This window comes from Limulus polyphemus, unplaced genomic scaffold (assembly GCF_000517525.1).
Source record: "Limulus polyphemus unplaced genomic scaffold, Limulus_polyphemus-2.1.2 Scaffold331, whole genome shotgun sequence".
In the NCBI taxonomy this organism is placed as follows: Eukaryota; Metazoa; Arthropoda; class Merostomata; order Xiphosura; family Limulidae; genus Limulus; species Limulus polyphemus.
In genome coordinates, this window is record NW_013665941.1 from 133083 (window position 1) to 150407 (window position 17325).

At 32.8% G+C, this 17325-nt stretch overlaps 1 protein-coding gene across 2 annotated transcripts in view; it reads left to right on the top strand.

The window, feature by feature from the left end:
- The first annotated feature begins 1508 nt into the window (after window positions 1-1508).
- Window positions 1509-17325, top strand: part of LOC106457442 (RING finger protein 10-like) — a 41360-nt gene continuing 25543 nt past the window's right edge. For both annotated transcript variants that reach the window (XM_013916862.2, XM_013916863.2), the window contains exons 1-4: window positions 1509-1886; window positions 3190-3371; window positions 7473-7666; window positions 11625-11715. In XM_013916862.2, coding sequence (XP_013772316.1) covers window positions 1799-1886; window positions 3190-3371; window positions 7473-7666; window positions 11625-11715 — 555 coding nt within the window. In that variant the 5' untranslated portion in view covers window positions 1509-1798. The remainder of the gene's footprint in view (window positions 1887-3189; window positions 3372-7472; window positions 7667-11624; window positions 11716-17325) is intronic.

Below are 17325 nucleotides of genomic sequence, written 5' to 3' on the forward strand. Positions count from 1 at the left end.
CCTGTTAAACTATCATGGGATTGATGCAGCACAGCTTTCCGTAACTTTCTCGGTATAACCGTTTGCCAGGTCGAAGAATACCATCTTCAAGCTTCAACTGGTCCCATTGTACCCAATAGTTCTTTGTTGCAAAGTCTAGCTCCCCATGTAATGTTACAACAGAATGATGATTTGTTGAAGTTTCATTGGATGTTTGTGGATTTTAGGGAAACAGCCATGCAATTGTTGAAGCTATATTTCAGTCAAAATTGCTTCCAGATTTAATCTCATAGCACATATCTTTTAAAAATTTCCTGTGCGTGTTGATTGGGCTTAATACAATATGTGTTGGTTTTGATCTCACAAATTAGAACCCCCTTTCAAACATTCTGCATACGGGGCTGCCATAGTTATTCCAAGTTTTTAGTTAATTTTTTGAGTTTGTTTAAATTGTGTCCTCTTTTTTTGTGTACTAACATAACATTTATATATTTACTGGCTAGTTATCTGATATGTTGATGTTTATGTTCAAGTTTATTTCCCCCCTTAAATATATATATATATATCATATTAGTTAATTCAGCTTGTAACTTTTTATGTATGCATGTCCATCTAACTCCTCCCACAGTTCTGAAGCTAATAGGACAAATCTTGGCAGACGAACTTGGGATGGCTCGGGGAGACAAGGGGGTTCTTTATTTATTCGTGTATCCTCCCATTCCAAGGTAGTGCCATGGTGACTAACCTTCCTCTAAAGGTTACTCAAGCGCGATGAAGGTCTAGGTGTAGGCTTTCAGGGCCACTGAACCTGAATCTGGCATCATATATTGGTACTCTTGTACCATTTTTATCTTGGTACACTCCTGTTCTTTACAGATGCTTTCTGTATGGTTCATGCCTCCACTGGCCCGTCCACCTTCTCAATATGGGATTCTAGCTATAGTGTCAGCAGAGGTAAGTATTTAAATTCGATGACGAGGAACCCACTTTGAGACTAATAATGGTTGGAGACAGCTTGAATGGGTAATGAAGAAAAACTATAACATACTATAATAATAAATATAAACTTGTACCTGATCATGACAAAACCTTGTCGAAACGTTGTACATTTGCTGTTATGTTAAACTTACATTAAAGTTTTTCTTCATTACCCATTCAAGCCGTCTCCAGCCATTATTAGTCTCAAAGTAGGTCCCTCGTCATCGAATTTGAATAGCATCATTCAGTGACAAAAATATTTGAAAGAAGATTAGAAAAACTGCCGTCTCCAGCCATTATTAGTCTCAAAGTAGGTTCCTCGTCATCGAATTTGAAGGCAGTTTTTCTAATCTTCTTTCAAATATTTTTGTCACTGAATGATGCTAACAGTATTGGTAGGGCAAATGCCCCATTGGCTGCGGCGTATATGTACTTTTAGAAATTGTATTAAATTCCTTATTTTAACGAACGCCTATTTTTTGTAAATGTGTAGAATAGATGTCGCTTTTTAAAATTATTTGTTAAAATTTATATCCTTCCTTCGTCGCCATTTTGCGCCACGACTATTCAATTGTTGAGTAACGCAGGTGTGTTTATTTCGTCCCCTTGGGCGGATTTGGGGATTTGGATATCCCCAGTATAGTTTTATTTCTTATTTTAATTTTCTTGATTCAAAATTTAAACAGTGTATCGAGTAATAGTTTGTTGTATAACTAAGCATGTATTGTTAGATTTTATGCCATGAAGAAACAAGAGTGCAACAAAAATTCTCCGAGCGGAGCTTGTTTTGCTCTTATTTTTGAACTTGAATACACCCACGAATCATTTGAAAGTTTTGTGGATGTTAGAAGAACCAACTATGGAAAAAAAAGGAGCTGGCCGCAGTGCATCTTCAAAATCCAACGGGTCTGATTCGAAAGTAAAACAAGGTAGTACTACTACAATTTACAAATAAATTTGTAAAATGTAGATTGTAATTGTAATTTGTATATGAAATTGTGATGCAGCTTAACATTCATTAATATATATCAATTACTAATAGTAATAGACTAAGTTGTAATAGTGAACACACTTATTAGTTATTATTAATATTATCGTTAGAACAGTGTTAATGTTACATATTAAGTCTTACAAATAAAAGTACAATAGTGAATAGTACAACTTAGGATGTATCATTATTAGTACTACTAGTACTACATAATGATAACTTCTGACCAAGCAAAACTAGAAATCAAGCTGGCCATCAGTATATTTAAATATACATTTCTTATGTTTTTACATACAAAGACTAGAATGCATTGCTTTATCAGTTGGGTACCCTCACTGTTAATGATATTTTTGGCCATAAACCCAACAATATCTCATGACGTTTGGCCAGCATAGGAGGTTTAGGTTAGTTGTTTCACAGTATTACAAAACCAAAAAATAATACAATTTAGTAGAGCATATAAAATGTAGATGTAAAAATCAATGGGCAGGTTAGCTATACACATATGTGATACTGATAGTCTGGTATTTCTGATGTTTTGAGAAAATCTTATTGTAACTTAAAGTATATAATAATTAATCTCTGAACAGATCATCCAGTCTGCAAATATGATGAAATTAAAACAACCACATGGTATTCTGACAATCAGAGCACACTTGACCCTTTTGATATTATACCTATGAAAAAAATTATGGAGTACCGATTGGAACCAGTTAGTCATTTTGCTTAAAGTTAAACATAGCATTTCATCTTGTATCAGTAAACTTGACATTGAAAAATAACTACTATAATCCCAGCAAAGAATAATCATGTAGACAAGCAAGTATTATAAATATAAAACTAAATAACTGGGTATTTTAATTTACAATTTAGTAATTGAGTCACATGTTTGTATGTCAGGCTTATTAGGGTTTAGTCTGTTGTCAATAAACGGGCTAACAATTTTGCAAAAATATCATAGACTAGATATTTAATGTTTTGAAAAAAAGAATAGCAGGTGGCATTTTCATAAATTTTAACAAATATAGATTAGATTTTACACATGAGCACACATTTCATATAAGTAAAACTACTGCACCAGCCCTGGGCTAATAACTATGGAATTCTTGTTTGCTTAAATACAAAATTTTGTAGTCCTAGCATAATGAAAATGTAATTACCAAAAATTTACATAGGGCATTATTGTTAAAGTACAGGTATGAGTTAGAAGTATATATAATGTGATGGATTAATTTTTTTTCCAGATACTACGTCAAAATTTCCTCGTTCTACAAAACAAAAAGAAAGTTCTGGATTTCGCTATGAACCTATTAAAAAGCCTGCCCCACAAAAAAGTCGCACTACAAATGATAAGAGACCACGTCCACGTGGTAATTTCAACATCAACAAAAACAATGGATTGTATTATAATGGTGAAAGGAGTCAGGTGAGTGAGCTGTGTGTGTGTATATATATATGTATGTATGTATGTATGTCAACACTTCCATATGTGGATCTCTCAGTATATTATAAGCCCGGAATATTTTTTTAGATGCTGAAAAATTAATTTGTCTAAGTCTCTGGGATATCTGTGTTCCCCAGACCCACCACTCTCACAGTTAAGTATGAAAATATGATACATCAATACTATCAGTTCTCTTCATAATCTTTAACACCTCAATCAGATCCCCTCCACCTCTTCCCCCTTCAAGGGAAAACAATTTGAGAGATTTCAACCTCTCTATACCAGGCACCATTTTAGCAACCCTTCCGACCCCCCTCCAAGAATTCAGTGTCTTTCCCAAGGTAAGGAGCCCAGGACTGAACACAACACTCCAGCAACCTATACAATGAAACTACAACCATGCAAACAGAGAATTAAAAAAAAGTTGAAATAAATATATAAATGTGTAAATTAGGTATTTTTGTAGTACTTTCTTGAGGCTAAATACACATAAGATAATATTGACATGTTCAAACTCTTATAAATGATTTATTTGTAACAAAACCAGTATATATATTATTGTTTGTATTACTGAATTACTGACCAACTTTGGCAAATACTGATAGTGGCAAAACTGATCAGTGCCATACTTATGGCTAAGATTATCTGGAGCACTGTAATAGTATCTTATTTGACTCTAGGTTTTCTTATTGTACATTTTCTGTTGGTATAGCCATAACAATTTAAACTTTTATAATACAGAATAAATTGGCCTTATTTTAAGCTTAATTTTTATTTAGGCCTATAGATTTTTAAAGTGAAAATCTTATCTTCTTTCATGATAAAAACAATGAAAATTTAGTTATGAAATGTAATGGATATCATACCGTATTCTTAAAAATAAAATCTTTATTACACCTGCTAGCATGAAAAAGTTAAACACTACTGTTAAGACAACAATGCTATATTACAAACAGACTTTCTAGTTTTATTCTTATTCATTCCCTGATGGTTTTCAAACTTTGTAAAATAAAGTTATAACTTTCAAAATTATTTGTATCACAAAATAAATTGATATTATTATTAAAAACTAGGTTACAAAATCTCCAAGTTTTTTATTTTATTCATTGTTGTAAACAGGCTTATGAACATTTAAAACAGTACATAATTAAATAAAAGTCTGGAAAAATGTACACAGCTTTGTTGCAACAAGTCATTGTTAATTAAATTAATCTTTCTTTGTTTATAAATGCACAGCAGTGCATGAGCTTAAAGTTTACCTTTGTAAACCGTGGTAGTGTTTTGCTTTAATGTGGAAATAAAACGAAAAACAATTTTCTTTCACATGCTTAATTCTTTATGGCAACTAAATAAACATTTAAAATAGCATGAAAATCCAAACCAACAAGATTAACTGGAATACCAATTGTAAATTGTGTTAGTACTAAAAGTTAACCCTTTAGGTGCATACACTGCCATGTGGCAACCACATGATGCTGTTTGAATTTCCCACGTATAAAAAATCAGTAATGTTTGCAGGTGACAGTTGTTTAATTTTTATGAGAAAACATACCCAAAATGGCATCAAATCCCTACAATATTATCACATTTAAAGAGACAGTTGAACTTGTGCAAGCTGATGATGATTCTGACTCTGAACCTGAATTACCTGATGATTTTTAGCAAGATATGAGTGGTACTGATGTGGATAGTTATAGCTGTAATACTGAAGCAGGGCCTGTGGAGGCAAGTGATAATGGTGACACTGACAGTGATTATGAGGTTCCCATTTCAAAAAGGGCCAACTTTCAAGGGAGGTCTCATTTACATGGTGCATGATGTAAAAACAATATATATTTGCCAGTGTTAGTACGCTTGGGTGTTTGACTATACCCAAGTCGTCCCAGGACTAGGTCTGGTAACGCGCAACAACCTACACGTGGTATGGTCGACTTATTCATGGGAGTCAAGCTAGGTGTGGACTTGGTGGTGGAAATAAGGATGGGTGGAGGTTGGTGGTGGGTGAACATTTTCAACCTTGGATTTCCAACTTTGATGATTGAAATATAAAGTACAGGAGCAACCATAATCTAAATGATGCAGACCCTATCAATTTTTTGCAGTTATTCCTGGATGATACTGTATTTGATCACATTGAAACAGAAGCAGTTTTTACAAAGGAAAGGTGATGATTTGAAACCACATTCATGATTTTGTAAATGGATACTTGTGAACTGTCATTAGAAGAAAGCATTCTGTGCTTTGCACCTTGCAATAGGCTTAGTCAGTAAACCCAAAACAGAAGACTACTGGGACACATTTTGGCTAACTGACACTCCTGGTTTCTGTGTTCTTACTAAGGATAGATTTGAATTCATCTTGAGCTTCCTGCACTTTTCAAATAATAATGTGATCATGTTGCCAGAGGTGCATCTTGTCATTATAGGTTATTCAAGGTGTGTCTACTGATTGATATGATAATTTGCACAACTGTTTGGTCCAAGAATGGAATTGAGATTGGATGACATGACAATTGCATTCGGAGAGAGAAATGTTTTAAAACAGATAGCCCAAAAAACTATAAATGGGGGATTCAAAGCTTTTGTTTTATCTGAGTTAGGAAATGGATAAGTGCTTGAATGGTCACTCTATGCAGGTAAAAATGAGAATGGTGATGATGTGTCAGTAATCTATAGGCTTGGTCAGAATATGATGGAACCATACGTCGGTAAAGGGCATGAACTGTATGTAGACAGTTATTTCACTAGGGTGCCCCTGGTTTACGAACTGTTTAATCAGAACATGGGACTGTGTGTTACAGTGAATGTAAACTGCTGTGACATGCCAGCAGCTTTGAAACCTGCTGTCTTATCTCTCAAAAGAAAAGTGATGTTCCTGTGTTCATGAGGAAGGGGAAACTGATTGTGTGTAATTGTTTTTTATTTCATTATCTGTATTCACAAATCACCTCTGAAAAACTGGCCTATGGTTATGTAATTTGGCTACTCAAAGAGGTTTTGAACAATAAATACAACATAGCAAAAGGTAAATAACTCTCAACTTCTTCTATGAAATCAGGGGATTTCTTTATGTCAGATCAAAAGAAAAAAATTAAACTACAAATTTCTCAAATATGGTGGCCATATTGGAAGTGTGATGTCATCAGATATGCAAATAATTTGAATCTTCAGGTTGTACTGAACAGTTGTTTCCATATGTATCTTGGGCTACTTCAAATGGTTTTAGAAATATACTTGATCTAAGTAAACATGTATATAGACCTGAATATACAAACAAAAAAGTATGCACGTAACGGGTTAAAGCTACATTTCAACTGGAAAACATTTTCTAAAGGTGACAAGTGAAACCATAAAAGAAAATTTCTAAAATACTATAAACCAAAGCTTCTAAAAATATATTTATCTTGTTATAATAGGGAATGCAGTTCAGAAGTAATTGGAATCACTATAAACAAAAAAACTTGATAGCTTAAAGTAGGGTAAAGTGTTTTGTTTATTGTAAGCACATTATATGTTTTAGCATAGGTTGCTTTGTTAATTTTAGACCTTTGTACAGTTAGGTTAGATCCATCCAACCAATCACCTCCAAAAAACTGGTCTATGGTAATGTAATTTGGCTACTCAAAGAGGTTTTGAACAATAAATACAACATAGCAAAACATAGCATGCTTTGTTAATTTTAGACCTTTGTACAGTTAGGTTAGATCCATCCAACCAAGATCTATAAGGTTAAAAATAGTGTGGTATTGGGCCAGTTTCACAGTTTCCATGCAGTCTGTGAAAGTGTGATTTACATAAAGACTTACTGATGTCTGATAATATTAGATGCATTCTCTAAAACAACTTTAGCTTAGACTGACCTTTAAGATTGTAAATACAGTTAGATATTGCATGTTGTAATTGAAGATTATCTGGCTGTAGAGCTGTACAAAAACTTTTTTTTTTAATTTTTCAAAGCTTGGTTATTGAAATATAATGCAAATTTAAGTAAGGTATTTTTATCCATTTTTATTTAAGCTATAGATATATAACAAAATGACCATTTGAAACTTTGTTATAAAAATCATCTTGTATTGTTCCACAGGTAGTAGAAAGTATTGGTGCTGAAATAGGTTCTGCACAGAATCCTGGTTCAAAGAAGATAAATTTAAATCATCTTTTGAATTTTACTTTCACTCCACGAGAAAGCGGACTTGGTGGAAACTTGTGGCCCAAAGGAGGGGCACAACGGCAATCATCTTTACCTAGATACAACAAAGAACAGTTCTTACAAGCAAAGTATGTTATGTCATTTATTAAACACAAGATTTTATTTTTGAGTTGAAAAATTAGTTTTGGTAAAGAAGATGTATAGTAAAGTATACATTATACACTCTGACACAAAAAAAGTTCATATAATGTGAAAGGGTTGAAATTACAATTTTTGGTATGTTTATGAACGTGGTGGCATTTATTGATTTAAGATATAGACACTCAGGCTACTAAATTCCTGGCATTCTAAATTCTCATAGGAATTTTCTTCTGTACTCAAGAATGTAAAGTCAAGTTTATTGATACTGGCAGGAATGTAAGCCTTGAACAATCACTCTTAATGTACTATAAAACTATCAATATTTAAGAAGTTTAGTATAGCCCTAGAAGGTGGGAAGTTCCCAAGATTATTTCTTTGTCTGGAATTGCTGAAGGAAGTGATAAGTAAAAATGTTGTCCGAAAAACAATATTTTTTAAAAATCAGATACAGTTTAGTTAGTAAGCCTGATAAATTACAGTGGAATTCTGCAACATTAATAGAGTAATTTATTAAACTTATAGTATTTGGTTATTTCAAAATGCATATATAAAAAAAAACTAAAAAAATCTTGTTTTACATCCTCCACTTGCAAAATTTGACAAGGCTTAGCAAATTATGGCAAGCTGGCAAATGAGTACAAAGTTTGTAATAAGAAAAAATCATTGTTTTCTATATTTCTTTATTTACTGTTCTGTGTTTTAAGAAAAATAACAATTTAAGAACTTATTTGTAAATAGTAATATAATATATGCATATATAATATAGTATAACCGAAATGTGATTGTATTTTACAAGATACTGGTTCACTAGAACAAACTGAAGATAGGCCAGTTTGTATAGGCCAGTTTTATACTCTCAGATACTGTAACATGACTGCACTTGCACCTCATCATTGCAACTTCTGTAATGTTAGTCAGTCACGTTTGAAAGGTCAATGAATTAAAAATAATAATAATGATAGATGTATAATGTTATAAGATTTTAAGCTATTTAGACTAAACATTTGTGGTTTCATGTTATAATTTGTAGTCATTCTGGAATGAAAAAAGTGTAATTTATATCTATTTCTAAATTTTTTATGTTAGTTAACGAGGTCAGTCAAATCGACAAAACCCATACAAAGATAAAATACTGAAAATGACACAAAATATAAAGATTTTCTAAAAAAATGTTTGATAATTAACTTCAGGTTATTAGGAGGTTAAAAAGATTTTGCATCGGAAATTTGAGAATTTTCTGCTGCATAAAAGTATTTTTAATCTTAAAATCAAACTTACATTGCATGTTGGACAGTCAACATTTGAAGAGAAAAAGGCATGAGCAAATCATTACTTAAAAATCTTAAAACTTAATAATACGTTCTGATATTTTGTGTACTAAAGCCTTTTAATGTTTACTGATAATCTGCAAAATTTCATGAAGATATGCTTCCTCTATTAAAAGTTATATTTTGAAAACTCTAATAAGAAAAAAAGGTTATGAGGTTGGTCCCTGGGACAGAACCTGTAGTGATAGAGTTAATACATTATAGAAGGCAAGACTTAAAAATCATTTGCTTGCTGTTGGCAACCCACTCTTCTGAAGGTTAGGTATGATTCTCTGCCTTTTTTTTAATAATCATTACTGTTGATGCTTCCTTGGTGTATCTATGGATATCTGTCTGTATGTACTTGTATGTGAATTTTATTTGAAGTGGGCTATAAGGCAGGCTGCAACAGACATGATACTATTGCATACATCACTGAGTACATGTTTTTCACCTACCAAACAGAGCCAGTTTTGAGTGCACATAAGTGCCGTTCTCATCTCTTGTTCAATTTTCAAGTAACTCAAGGATGAAAATGACTCTCAGTTGCTCAAAATTTTATGAACTCCTGGTGAACAAGTAATTGGTATCAAAAATTCACTTGTAAGAGAGGTGTCGTAGCAGCAATAATGTAAGTAAAAATATCCGTTTTACCTGATAATATTTATGACTTGTATAATTGGTTGTTTATAATTTGCCTTGAGATGGGGAATTAGGCACGGATTTAACATCTGAAAATTTGAGTGTATCCAAGTTTTATGATTTGAAAATCTGGTCACCCTAGCCATGCCTCGAGCTTCTACCTCATTGCTAGGCTGCGAAATCAACAAATATTTCTAAGTATGTGGGAAAACCTGGCTTGCCTCTTCCGAAATTTCTTGGTTTGTTATCTGATAACAATTTAGTTTATATATAAGTTCAGGATATTGTTATAAGTAGGAAGTTAATTTTTTGAAATGAAATACTAAAAAAAAAGTGAAGTAGAATCATGAGAAATTGTTAATAGATTTGGAATAGTTTATTGTGTTCTAAAATACATTTTTTAAACTATAGAAGTCTTTTTATGAAGAGCATTTAGTGTTAGACTTAAAGAGCACCTGGTGCACAAATGCAAACGGGTCATGTTGGGAGTTCTTTTAAGAATTTTTTAATGTTTATTTTTAAACTTATTGTTATATGTATATTTTTTCATAAGATTTTGATATTTATTTAAAATGTTCTAGAGATTATACCAATGCAATATCAAAACTGTATGTTTAATAAAAGTATTTTTATTCATAACCTGGAAACTACCTTTCTGTTCTTTTGGGGTAGGCAAATTTTCTGATATTCACAATCAGAGTTTTAGGACAAATATCACATAACAAAGTCAGATTCTTTCTTTTATAGCAATGTTTATTTATATACTAAAACCATGCAAACTTTCATGAGCAAACTTACTACATTCAGAGTTATAGTTTCATTTCACCTTGCAATTTTGAGTCCATTCAATATTGAAAGTGGATTTCAGGACATTTCATCCCTGGCATTTTTGTTTCATCCTGAAGCCATTTTCTACTAATTATTTCACTGAAACAACTTTTTAAAATCTCATTTTAAGCCCAATATTGATTTCTTCATTATTAATTTTTCAGATAGCCTTTAAAAATATCACTTTTAAAGAGTTACTGTTTCGATTATTATATAGAATTTAAATTACTTTATTACAAGATATTACATACCTTAGATACTAATAAGTTTTATTGACTAGTTTTTAGCAGTATGACTGTCATTTCCTGGTGTGGGCCTAAGATTGAAACAGTACATGATAAAAATTGTTACAAGAGGCTGTCCTTAAATCATCTAACACAATTTTTTTGATAATTTACAAAACCAAACCACTTTCCCTTGTAACACTGTAATGCTGAAATAAACACTCCCAAAAATGCACATTCAGTTTAATAGTCAGTCAATTTAATTTAAAAAAATTAACTAAAATTAACAAATATTATGACTTTTTTTATTAGATAATGAAATGTTTTTTCATAAATATGAAATCAAGACACATGGTTTGTTTGGTTTTGTTTTCAAGTCGATAGATGAGGGCCCCAATACTTTGGAGCACTGGTATTGAATGTGTTGAAGAAAACACTTCAATTAATTTATATACTACAGAAATAAAGCTCTGCAGCTGTAATTACAAGAAGAAAGGCAGGTTTAGTTAAAAAGTAAAGAAGGAAATTTTCCAATTTATTGTTGAAGCTTATTAGTCAATAGTTACAGCAGATTTTTCTATAATATTTTATCTGTTTAGTTAAATATATCATTGAAAATGTTATATGGACATCTAAAAGTACAAAATTACTTTCATACACAAACCTAAAGTTATTATAAAGTAAAGAAGTAATCATTAACCTATAGTAACAGTACAGACATGACAAGTCACACACAGATATTCATTGAGCAGGAAAAATATTTTTTTTATGTTGCTACATTATATAAGGTTACAATCTCACAATTTTAAGTGTTTTCTTTCTTTTTAATTGTACAGACTGTAAATTTAATGTTTTGTATATATAATAGTGACAACTGTAAATTTTCAAAGAGATTAATTCCATAAGGTGTCAAGCACCAGCTAAAAAGAAATTAAATGTTCCAGTTACCAGTTTGTTGTGCATGAAAATGGAAATTATGCTGTCCATTCAGTGGATCCTGATATTTTAGTTGACTGGTCTTTGGTGGAAGAAGTGGTAAGTATGTTTTTCTGCTCTTGTTTTTAAAAATTAATTATACAAGTGTATGTTTTGTGTGTACATAGGTAGCTTTAATTTCTGACACGATAACTTTCGTCCACTCATATAATAGGTTTTTTCGACATCTACTGCCCTCTATGTGCACAAATTTTTGCTTGCCATTAGCCTTGTGCTCCAGTTGTGTTATAGCGTGCAATAACCCTCCACCAATAGGAGTGTGACACACCTTCATAGCACAGCTGACTCCCTCTATACTGTAGAACCCAATCTTCATTTCTTGATTTGGCATGCTCAAGTGCAGACACATTTTAATTTCCAACATTTTTACTTAATTTTCTTTTATTTTTAGTCTAATTTGTTCAACAAGTGACTTAATTGTTTTTACATTCTGCATTATTCCATGATTATTTGTGGATTGAATTTGTTTTATCCAGTTAAGTTTCTTTTAATTGACTTCTCAAAATAGTGTTACAACTACTGCTTCTTCTGTAACACTTGCCACCATACCACAACAGTCATTTCTGTGGATTCTGGGTCTATTATTTCAATGGTTTTGGCCTTCTTTTCCTGCAAAATAGATTTTAGCATACAGCCTGATATGGCTCTTGCACCAGGGACAGATGTTGCACTCCTTGATGTGTCTCATATGTATAATGATATTTTGGATAGCCTTTTACCACCTCTTTTCTTTTCCATGCAGTCAAGAGCTATGCCTATAAATGTTCTCCATGTTTTTCGTCAACCATTCCTTGACGTAATTTCCCAGGTATTATACCTTTTATCAGTTTGCCTTTCCTGTACAGACTTCAGGGTCCATGCTGTTTAGTTCATAATCCAGTCACATTCTGGGCTTTGCATTTTTTCCCGGACTCTCAGTCTTTGAGTCATTCTTTCAGGCATGGTGATCACATCTTGAAATTGTAAAGTACTTTTCCCAGGCCTAGTTTTCACATTTGTGTAGACCCCTTCCTCACTTTCTTTGTTACCTTTTCCTACACACCTCTTTTCACCAAGTCTATCCACCTGACTTCTGTGGGGTTTTCAGGGTAGACCCATACCCTCCCTTTCTTCCTCTCCCTTTGTACCTATATACTTGGCTCTTCTGTTGGTGGGTTGTTCTTGGTGGTGTGCACTGTTTACTCTTGTGCTTTTCCTTCCTTCAGTTTTTCCTTGCCCTTTGTTTGGTGCCATATTTTGTAACTGTCAGTGTTTAGGAGACTTCCTACCTTGTTGGAGTCCTAAGTGTACCTTCTCATCAGTTTTCTTTTTTGTTTTTTGACATTTCCAACCTTATTAGGGCCCATTTCTGTGTCATACACTCCTTTCCCAGTGCCTTCTTTCCAGGTTTTGGGGCGAGCCACATGTCCTCCCCGCATTTACCATAGATACGTGAGTGCTTCATGTGTGGATATGACTCTCCCTTTCCCATCCTCCATTCCTTACAGACCTTTTCCATGCCTTCTCCTTGGGATCCCTTTTTTTCTCACCAGCCTCTTTCAGAATTGGTGGGGTTCTCAGTTGAGATGCTATTTCATTAGTCAATTACCCATTTCTGAGGTTCTATTCCCAGTTGTTTGTAATGCATTATTACAACAGAGTTGACATTCTGTAATTATTCTCCAACCTAGACAGTTTCATTGGCCTTCCTCATTCTGCTATGGAATTTGTTTTTTGTTTTTTTCACCCTTTGATGAGTTTTTACTCCAGGTGTTTGGTTGACCAAGGTGGAGATCTCAGATGCTTCTCTTCACATATCTGTTTTCCCCTGCATCCCAGTTTTACCTTCATTCTTGTCTTCTGGGGCATCGGGTCTTTTCATTCCACACCTTATTGTTGGGTCTGTCTTTGACTCACTTTGTTTCAGTTGGGTGGTTATCTTCTATGTTCATGCTGTCTGTGGTTTTCTTCATCACATGGATGACTGGCTGCCTTTGCTCTATCTCTTCAGGCATCTCACACTCACCTGATTTTCTTTTGGGAAAGCTACATATGTGGGTTAGCTTGTTTAGTTAGAGAAGGCTTCCCTGGTAGCCTTTCTTCCTTTGGGCATGCTCTCTTGCAGGAACTTCAGTGGCTATTTCATGATATTTGGACTCTTGTTCAGGATCCCTTGGATTATATTTTAATCCTCTATAGTTGTTTTTGTCTAGTGGCTCTACAGGGACATCACCATGGCTGATATTTTATTTTTCTTCCACTTTCCTGTCCCATGTTATATCTTTTACCACATACATCTCACAAGGTTGCTGGTCTTTGGTCAGGTCAAGGTTCCAAATCACTTTTTTTGGAACCTCCCATTTAGTACGAAACAGGTTGATCATGATCCATTTTGACTGTTCGACCGTTGTCTCTTCCAACTATCAACTGTGGTGCATTCGTTCTTGTTAACTTTGTTTTCCAATGTTGGTTCTCTTTTTCTGGGTCTACTCATTGCACATTCTCCTGTTGGCTTGTCATGTCCTGGGTGCTGTCATTCTTGTTATGAATCAGTTATCTCATCCCAACAAGATTCTCCCCATGGAATGATCCCCAGGTCTTTCGGTGGGCATGCTCCCAGTGGGGTGCTCCTCTGCTGGTCAAGTTTGCCACCCTCATCAAGGCCACACTCCCTCTGTTCTGATCTCCAGTTCCTTATCCATTGGCTCTGGCAATGAATGCCTTCAGTCTGGATTGGACCAACAAATAAAGGTATTCCTACCCTCCTATCTATCTCTTTCCCCAGATTTTTTTTTTTCATCAATTAAGGACTCCATTGATTAATCATTTAGCAAATATCACTAATCATCCTGCTTTATTAAAAACATGCTTTTTTTTTATTAAGATACTTTTATTCAGTTATTAATTATCATCGCCCATGTTAATGAAAAAATGTGAAAATTAAGAAGAAACTCTGCCATAAGACTTTAGACACTATTTATTAGAATTAAGTTACTTTTTTTAATCCTAAACTTTGTACATGAAAATGTATTATACACTCATCACAACTGCACTGTTTGACATTAGAAATGACAAAAGATTTACTTAATTACCAGTCACCTGTTGCAACAATAATGTGCACACTTTTCCAGATAATTTAGTATTATTTTACATTTTCGTATGTTTAGGACAGTGTTGAAGCCTTAAGTGTTGTACTTATAACTAAGCAGTTACTCAAATGCTTTGTAAACAACCAAGGAAAAGAATAATCATAACTCATTTTATTTATTATACAAATGCACATTTAGCAGAAGTAAAAACCTAGTATTTTAGGATATCCTTCTAGCCTAAATTTAAAGTCAAACATAAAAATTATATTTATCAATAATAATTTTGGTAGTTAATTACCATGACAAATTTGAAAACCATTAGGAAATGAGTAAGAATATATATAGAAAATTTTTTCAGATAATTTAGTATTATTGTTTAACAAGTAACAATGTTTAACTTATCCACACTAGCTATAGTAATATTTTGTTTTTACAAATATTGTATGTAACACTGTAACAAAATTTTTAGTGGTTTTTTATATCAAAGAAGAGACTTCCACTGTAATAATATAGTATTTTGGATCAATCAATGTTGACCATATAGTCCTAAAGTAACCTGTGATTTGAAGGTCTTGGGTAAGAATTCCATTGCCACTAAACTTGCTCCCCTTGCTCAGACTATCTGCCACTATCACTAATTTTGAAATGCTTACCGGAGAGAAGGTAACTGGCTGGCATCACCTACTGCCAACTCTGGCTATTTAGTGTTAGATAAAGTGTAAAGTTACTGTTATTGTTTTTCTAACACTGTGTTACATTTCTAATTTATGGCTGTATAACTAGTCTTTAATGTTGTGTAAGCAAGCTTGGATTTAGGAGAAGGGGTTTAAGGGATCTGGATCACTCCATCATTATATATATAATAACTGGTATAGGAAAAAAGGTCTGAGAGGCCAAACACACACTTATCAATTTCTCTTTAGAGATTAATTATGTTACTTATAAAACATTAAGAAATACAGAACTGCACCTATTCAATTTTTTTCATCAGGATTTAACCAAACAACTAGATATGTTTACGGTATCAAAAAGGAGCATTAGATGTCAATGTTTTTATTTTATTGTAGTATAAATTACTATAAAAGCCTTTTTAACATTTTCTAAAATCAACACAACTAGAGTCTAAAGCAATCCAGTTAAGTCCTGAGCCAATAACTGCTTATTTTAAAGCTGATATAACAATATGAATGTCGGGTACATATTGCCATGGTAAATTTTCATGCTTTGCCTTTTTTCTAGACACAGCCATTGTGTCCAGACTTTAGATTTGTTTTCATCAAAGTTAGTATTGTTTAGGACACCTGTAGCTCTTACTTAGTATACTTGTTATGTAACTGATTTTTCCTTGATAAGTAAAAATGAAATATTAATGCAGCTAGTTTGAAGTTGAACATTGTTGTTACTTGTTAACACTGTAGTACGATATTTTCTGAATAGATATTCTAGTTTTATTCTTATGCTTTCTATGTTGGTGTTCAAACTTTGTTAAAAGCGAAATTAATTGTCAAATGTTCTATTTTAGAAAACAGATTGATGTTATTGTAATCTTATGTTAATTGACTTTTAAACTTAGGCTTCTTGAAAAATATCAAAAATACTAAGTCTCTACTTTGGCCTGATAAATAAAATGATTTATGATTATTTGTTCCATTTTATTGGTTATAAAGCCTTTACGTAACTGTATAGTTATAGGTACAACACTTTAGGTCAAGCATTGTCATAAACTAGAGGTGCTAGGTTCCATTTAAATGTTTTAAAAAATGTTTTTAACATTTAAATTCTAATATATCAGTTTTTAAACATATTTTTGTAAATATACAGAAATATTGAAGTAACAAAAATAATTACATGTAGGATGTTCTGTTAGCATACATTTGCATAATCAAAACTTCATACATAATTTATTAGTAATATAGGGAATTTGTTCAAAATGAATTGGCAATATAATGAATTTTGGCAAATGGTGTGCATTGTCTGTTATAATGTACAATTATTGTAGAAAAAAAAGGTAATTTATATTTATTTAATTTTTTTTTGCTATGTGGTGGTTACAAGGTCAGTCAAATTGACCAAGCCATTACATGGTTAACTCTCTCAACACTGGCTCGGTCAATTTGACTAACCACATGACCTCTTTGTACTCAATTAAAGTCTTTATAGATTTAATACTTCTAACTTTCAGTATAGTGTGTATATCTTCACAAAATAAAATTTTAATAAAATAAAGATTTGTCCATTAACATATTGAGTATTTGAATAGTCCGTATGACAAGTAATTTTCATGTTAAAATTAAAATACCTTTCCTCATCTCAAAAATCTCAAATTTCCTTTGTGTAATCCCTAGAACCTCCTAAATGCTTTTCAAACGTATTCTCAGTAAAACTTTATAGTTTATATGTTATTTTCTATACCCAATCTCGTATACCGTATCTCGCAAAATTTATGTTGCCAACGCACTCCACTAAGCTCGATCTCCCACTAACCCAAACAGCTCCCCAAACCATCACGCTGAAACCACCATGCTTTACAGTTGGCTGCAATCTGTTGAGCCAAAACTCTTGGCGAGGCATTCTCCAGACC